The sequence below is a fragment of the Rhea americana genome, unplaced genomic scaffold, assembly GCF_003343005.1.
Source record: "Rhea americana isolate MKP2758 unplaced genomic scaffold, rheAme1 scaffold_4, whole genome shotgun sequence".
NCBI lineage: Eukaryota > Metazoa > Chordata > Aves > Rheiformes > Rheidae > Rhea > Rhea americana.
Genome location: NW_028186534.1, coordinates 10,854,300 through 10,861,729, shown reverse-complemented (window position 1 = coordinate 10,861,729; position 7,430 = coordinate 10,854,300). Strand labels below are relative to the sequence as shown.

Sequence of the window (7,430 nt, the reverse complement as noted above, 5' to 3'; positions counted from 1 at the left end):
CGTTGGGCGCGTCGCGCGCGGTCTGGCTCGCTGAGGCGGGGGCGCGGGCGGCCGTTGGTGCGCCGCGCGCGGCCCTTGTGTGTGTGTGTGGAGAGGGGCGCGAGCGACCGTTGGGCGCGTCGCGCGCGGCCTGGCTCGCTGAGGCGCGGGCCGCTACGTGACGCGTGGGGCCGGCCGAGGGCGCTCGGCCTCGTCTCGAGCGGCGCGTCGGGCCTGGTCCGCCCCTGCCGGCGCTCGGCGGGCTGTCGCTCCCCGGCCCGCGGCCGCTTCCGTGCTGCCTGGCCGCAGAGCAGCCCGCCTTCCTTTTCTGCCAGTAATCCGCGTGGCGCCAGCCCGGCGAGCTGCGGCGTGGGTGCCCCGCGATGAGGCTCGCTTTGCTGCTGGGATGTGCGTGGTGTCAGCGCGATTCTGGTGGCCTAAAGACGCCAGCAGGACCGGGTTTGCGGGGGAAGGTTGTCTTTTACTGCCTGCTGAAAGTTTGATCTGTTTTCTCAGAGTGTCTTATTCAAACTCTGTTTGGGGCCTGAAACTGTAACCCCAATTTCAAAGCTAAGTAATGGTTTTGAAGCTACCATAAAAAATTACAATTTGTTTTCCCCCCCTTTTTTTTAAAGAAGGGGTACCTCTGTGTTCTATTTCAGGTGATTATTGTGGGTTTTTTTTTTTTGGGGGGGGGGATGTTGCGTGTATTGCAGTTCTGTATTTAGTGAGACATTGAATTTGAGGCCCAGTGCTGGTGGCTGTTACGGTGGTGGATAGAGTGTAAGAGGGAGTCCTGGCAGCTACTGCATTGACCACTTAGCTGCATGCAAGCTGGGGAAGGTTAAATGAGCAGAGTAGCTTCCTTTCTGTAATATGGAAACCTAACTGTTGCTCGACCTACTGAAAAAATAATGATCCTCTAATTTGTTATCTTACATATTGTTAAAATGGTAATATTTCATACTGGTGTAAAATGCAGATTCCCAGTGGATTGGGCAACATGTCAGTAAAGGTACATAGAAGTGACTTTCCAGCTACTGGCTTTAGTCTTCCAGTTGTCCAAGCTTCTGCTCTGTGAAAACTCTTTATCGCTAGGGGCTGGGAAACTATGCTAATTTCCTAATAGCAAAATAGCTGTAAGAAAATTTACTGTGCTTGGGATATGAGAACTATAACAAGACTTAGTCCCAAACAGACTCCTCCTTCCCCTCTTTCTCAACACCCCCTGCACACACAAACAAATTGGAGGCATTGTAAAAGCAGACCTAAACAGATACAACAGTACCTGTACCTTACCTCTTGTTCAGTAGTTGAGTTTAATGTCTTTAGAAAGATCTGTAACATGTTAAGAGGTGGATCACCCTAGAAGAACAAGTTATGCATGTCCCTCTATGAAAAGGAGCAGAATTAAAAGCATGAAAGGCTCACTTTCTTTTTCCCAGCTGTTGAAAAAGGTATATTCAAGAGTATGAATTAGTACACCAAGGAAGCAAGCCATTGATGGGCTGCTTGCAGATTTTACTTGGTCTAATCTCAAGTATTTGGGGTTCTGATTTGAACAACAACACTGGACCAGTCACTGTGACAGTCTTACCTTGATCTTGCTTCTGGACCAAAGGCAATGGCTTCATAAACAATTTAAGCTGATTTAGGGTCTTGCTGCTACCAAAAAGGATAGTTCCAGCTATTCAACCTGGTTACCTTTTTGAGGGGTTAATTTTCAGCTTGGTCTTACCCACTTCTTTGTGTGACTGCAGAAATACCAGTTCTGATATTGGGAGAGTTGGGGAAAACACATTTGGGAGTAGTTAGAATATACCTCTTAGGAGCAACATAGATTTAAATAGGTGTAAGCTGATTATGAAACCATGCTCTAGAATCTTATGCAATTTCTCTTCTTTTATTAGTCCTTTTTCCAGGTTGTTGCGGTAGAAAACAAAACACTGACTTCACTGACATGAGTAGAAAAAAAATTTCATCTTGAAGTCTGTAACTACTGTTTTTGGGGGGGCCTATCTTAACTGTTTCTTCTCTCTCTTTTTCTCTCTCGTGCATTGAAGGTTGGAGTAAGAGGGAAGGATATTGTTGTTCTTGGTGTGGAAAAGAAGTCTGTGGCAAAACTTCAGGATGAAAGAACTGTACGAAAGATCTGTGCTCTTGATGACAATGTCTGCATGGCTTTTGCAGGTATATGATCTCTACAGATTTTGAATTAGGYGTAGCAGCCATTAGAGCATCTTTGGGTAGGTTTATGAGTTCTGAAAACAAAAATACTTTCTTTAACTGTGGCTGAGGACTGTGGGGAAGGAGTATGTACAACTGCTTATTCTTTTTGAGTAAGAACAGCTCAGTAAATGTGTATAGAAAAACAGCGATCCAATGAAAGGAAAAAATTGTTGGAGCTATAGAAAGTGATCTAATGAAAGGAAATATTTGTTGGAGCTGATGGGGTCCTCTTAGTTTTCATCCTCGCATTTAACCCAGAACTGATGCGTCTTAGCACAGATACAGATTTTAGCTCAAAAGAACAGATGCATATTAATACATATTACAGGAGTGATAAGAAGCATGAGTCAGTTACAGGTACCTTTTCCTGCGTGCATCAAGCCAAAAAAGCTAAGTTTTGCAAACAATGTTGCATAAAACAAAGAAAAATCTCTTACATTCTAATTCAGAAGACTCGCTCTGAATGAACAGTTCTGTCTCCAGTGGTTTGAAGCATAAACATTTTACTTTCACATTCTTCTTGATTCAAATGCTTTAACTAATTTCAATTGTTCAAAATTTACACGAGGGTCATGGAGGTTAAAAAATGGAGAGAAAATGGATTGCAGAAAGATTCTCTAAGTAATTTAGAATCTTTGTATCAGTATTAGTAATGCTTTAAGGAGAGACCTAGTTTAACAGGCAGCGATACTGTTCTTCAGAGTTAAAATGCAAGAATGATAAGCTCAAATAACTGGTTGCCTTTTTTCCTTAACTAAGAATTGTGGTACTTGCAGGTGGGCTCACAGGCTTGAGAAAGTCCTCTTGAGGAAACAAGGCAATCAGCTGAAGGTGGAGTTGTTGGTCAAAAAGTAAAACAGGAAATTAACTCTTTTTTTTTTTTTTTTTTAACGAGCCTCTTGTTTAAAGTAAATTTCAATTCTTAATACTCATTTTTGGCAGTTAGCTTTGTGCTGCTATATCCCTATCAACCAGACAAGATTTACTGGGAAGATAAGCAGGCTCATAATTTGGGGGATTGTTTAAGAAATTATAATTGAAATGTTTGAGAACTGAAATTGCTTTGCTAAACTGCTGTTTGATGGACTGCTTTCAATCTGTTAGTAATGTTCTGATAACACTATGCAATTTTGGACCAAGTAATCTAACTTACATATATGAAAGTTGTAAGCTAAAATTTTCAACTTAATTTTGATACATAAACTCCTTGTTACTGCTTTAAAAGTGCTGTTCTTGCTCAGAAACTTGAGTGCGATCTCATTTGTTGTGTTTTTTATTGACACTGACTTTGTGAGCCTTTTGGTACAGACTAGATGTCTTAATTGTGCATACGTTATGAAGCATGAATCTGAACATATACTGAATACGCTATTTTTTTTTCAGGGCTTACAGCTGATGCCAGAATAGTTATAAATAGAGCTCGTGTAGAGTGTCAAAGCCATAGACTTACAGTGGAGGATCCTGTCACTGTGGAATACATCACACGTTACATTGCTAGTCTGAAACAGGTATGTGGAACTGTATGGAGATATTTAAAATATGTTTGGTGATCAGCACTTCAGACCAAGCAGATAAAACCTTTTCTTGTGGCTGCATTCTACTCACCTAGTGAAAATCAGGGTAACAGAATAGACTACAATTCTTTGGTGGAAATAGAGCTGTAGTAATAGAGAGGAAGGAGAACTCATTACTAGTTTTTCCTGAAGATGAAGAAATTAATACTTTGTAAAGACTGCATTAACTATACTTGTGTATATTATCAGGAACGCTAAGCAAAGTGTTTTGCTAAAGCTAATCTACAGCTTTAATTCACATGCACAATGATAGTGCTGTGTTATTGTCAAAACATCCTCATGGCTCCTATTTTGGTTTCCTCCTACTAAGATGTTACTGGGAGGGGCAAGAGGAGAGGAAATCAGTGCTGTACTTAAATATATTTCACATTTGATATTCATGAATTTGAAATGAACTACAATGTCAAAATATGCGCAACTGCATTTACCACTGCATTAAACTCTAATTTTCAGTAACTAGTGGAGACTAGCAGATGTCTGTTTTGCTTATTCTCATAGATATGTTAGTATAGCAGTGATGATAATGGTGTAATTCAYGTAATAATCGTTGGTCTACCAGAGCAGAATACTGCTCCAAAGTTTCATTTTTATTTCCATACAGTAATCTGACGTTTAGATGGTAATCTTCTGTTCTGGCCCATTCACAAATTCTCTAAAACTGTTACAAACTGTAACAGTTCTACTGTCTTTCTGTATTCCTACTGAAATAGTGCTGCTGGTATCAGGTCTCCTTGCTCATGACCACTTCTGGTGTGCAGTGTGGCAAGGCAACTGTTCAGCTAAACTGGTATCAGGGGAAGGGCTATAACCCTGTTTATCACACAACCTATTTGTCACTGCAGATAATGCCATGCCTTCTAATAGAAAAATTGCAAACTRCTGTTGAAAAGTGACTTTGTGTTCAAATGTTGTCATGCTCTCTCTTAGCTTCTTAAGTGTGCTTGTCAATACACAGTTTTATACCTGGGTTTTTATTCTTTAGTCTGTCTCCTGCTTGGCAGTAGCCTGCGAACAAGAAAGATCCTTTTCTGATTATTGTAATCATGTAGAAAACTTAAATGAAAAATAACTGCATCTTTCTTGATTGCCTGTGGCCTTTTGTAAGACGAGGAATACCAATTTCAATAGGCTAAGAAACTATTRAAATACTTCTCATGCCTTTTTTTGGTTGTAATTTCCACAAATTCTGCTCTCCATTCTAGAAAAGCTTTTAGAACTGCTTCTGAAATAAGTATGTCCTCTTTCCTATCAGAGATATACTCAAAGCAATGGCCGCAGACCTTTTGGTATCTCTGCTCTTATTGTGGGATTTGACTTTGATGGAACCCCCCGGCTGTATCAGACTGATCCATCTGGTACATACCATGCTTGGAAGGTGAGCTGGTTCTGTCTCTGTCTGGTATTTAATGAAATATTCAAGAGTTAATGTCTCTGTTAAAGAGAGGCTGTAGAAAGGAGATCTAACTTGGCAGATGGTGCTGTCTCACAGCTGCAAAAATCCTTAATGATCAGCTCTACTTGAATGGCAGTCTGCAGTATAGCTTTAGTTAGGAAATCTTAACCTGTTTTCCAAAAAAAAGTATGTCCCTGACTCCCCTACCCTCTTCTTTTCATGTGATGTGGGAAGTAACATATTCAGTTTCCTGAAAAATACATGGTGATCATAAAATGGTTTAAGATTATGTAAGTGTGCAACTTCTGTGTGAATGACATTTTTTTAAAAAACTTCCATGCCTAACTTTTTCTTCAATGTTTCCAGGCTAATGCCATTGGCAGAGGAGCCAAATCTGTGCGTGAATTCCTGGAGAAAAACTATACYGATGAAGCTATTGAGACAGATGACTTAACTATTAAACTTGTCATCAAGGCTCTTCTTGAGGTGAGTCTGCTTCAAAAGCCTTGCATGACCTTTCACCACGTCTAGATTAACATCTGAAATATGAGTACATAGAAATATATGTGCCACAGGGAAGTACTACAAAATAATCTACTGAAAGTGTGTGTGTTCTAGGCTGAGGGCACTGTGCATTTGAATGTGGGATTAAATTCAAGTGTCAGAATATTTCAGGTAGTGCTTTCTGTAATTCACATGGAAGAACTTGCTAGCAGTCCTCAGGGGAGGAAAACAGACTTCAGTTCTGTCAATTAAAATTTTATCAGAGATGCACTAAACCATGAGTGCTGTCTTGTTTTTGTATTGAAATTTAAGATATAGAAAGTTAGATCTAAAGTTGGGCTATAGAAATGTGGTTTTCTTCAGCCACAGTTCAGTGCACTGACACCAGAAGATAGACTCTTTTATTTTTTTTTTTTTTTTTAAGGATTGTAATTACTAATGGGGAGGAAAGCTTGGAGCTAACACAGGAAATAGTTCCCAGCCATCTCTCCTGACCCTGAAAATTTGAAAGGAATGTGTTAGAATTAACTAATGGTAATATCTGTGTCTAATTTTTATTAAGGTTGTACATATAGAGTGTTAGATCTAGTGTTGGGCTATAGAAATGTGTTTTTTTTCAGCCACAGTTCAGTGCACTGACACCAGAAGATAGTCTTTTTATTTTTTTTTTTTTTTTAAGGATTGTAATTACTAATGGGGAGGAAAGCTTGGAGCTAACACAGGAAATAGTTCCCAGCCATCTCTCCTGACCCTGAAAATTTGAAAGGAATGTGTTAGAATTAACTAATGGTAATATCTGTGTCTAATTTTTATTAAGGTTGTACAGTCTGGTGGGAAAAACATTGAGCTGGCAGTGATGAGACGAGATCAGCCACTGAAGGTAAGGCGGTTGTTTTGTTTTTCTTCTTTTTGAAGCATGTTTCTCTGATACTGTTGCTGTAGGTTTACAATAACTTCCAGCCCTTAATCACCCGTTCTGCTTTGGGAAATGCTTTTATTTGCTATTAGTGACCAAGGAATGCTTAATGTTGCTGTGTCTGCACAATGTAGCTGTGTCTAAATAAATGATATTGTAACYTTTTTTCCATGTCAGACTTAGTTATCACTTACTAATACAACTTAAAGGCTTTTATCTATCTTGAGGGTCACTTGTGTTTCTCTTTTAAGATTTTAAGTCCTGAAGAAATTGAGAAGTATGTTGCTGAAATTGAAAAAGAAAAGGAAGAAAATGAAAAGAAAAAACAGAAGAAAACATCATGATGACTGAAATTCAACTGCTTAGCTGCTTTTTAATTCAAGTGATGGGTTATTCTGTATAAACAACATGTAGGCATTCCATTTATTCATACTGTGCCCCTCTTGAGACATACAATAAACCTATTGTTTTTTTAAACTCTTATTTTAAAGAAATCTTTGTTCCTTGGATTTTAATTACCCAAACTATTTAGTTGGCTACAGAACAGCAAGAAAGAGCCATTAAAGAACAAAGATTAATTTGCATTTTTTTTTCTGACACTTCATTCAATGTTTCTCTTCCATGCTTTCATTTGTTAGTTTACTTTTTAGCTGGCTCTCCTAGTAATGTTGTTACATAGCCTCAAGAGAATGTAACTACTGTGGAAATGTGTTTTTTTTTCTTAAGTTGTACTACTGAATCTAAAAGGCTAGGGTCTGGTTGTAAGATTTAATGCTTTCTGTCACAAGCTGTATGAGGTTTACCTCTGAAGAACAGTACAGAGGATTTGGGGTGT

General features: G+C 39.3%; 1 protein-coding gene across 1 annotated transcript; it reads left to right on the top strand.

Annotated features, from left to right (window-relative positions):
• Positions 1–2,021: 2,021 nt before the first annotated feature.
• On the top strand, positions 2,022–7,072 carry PSMA7 (proteasome 20S subunit alpha 7; the record flags this gene model as incomplete). The annotated part of the gene is made up of 6 exons (XM_085314140.1): positions 2,022–2,169; positions 3,592–3,716; positions 5,035–5,157; positions 5,542–5,661; positions 6,497–6,559; positions 6,847–7,072. Coding segments are annotated over 6 exons (672 nt in total), but the record flags the coding sequence as incomplete, so codon positions are not given.
• Between the last annotated feature and the right edge of the window lie 358 nt (positions 7,073–7,430).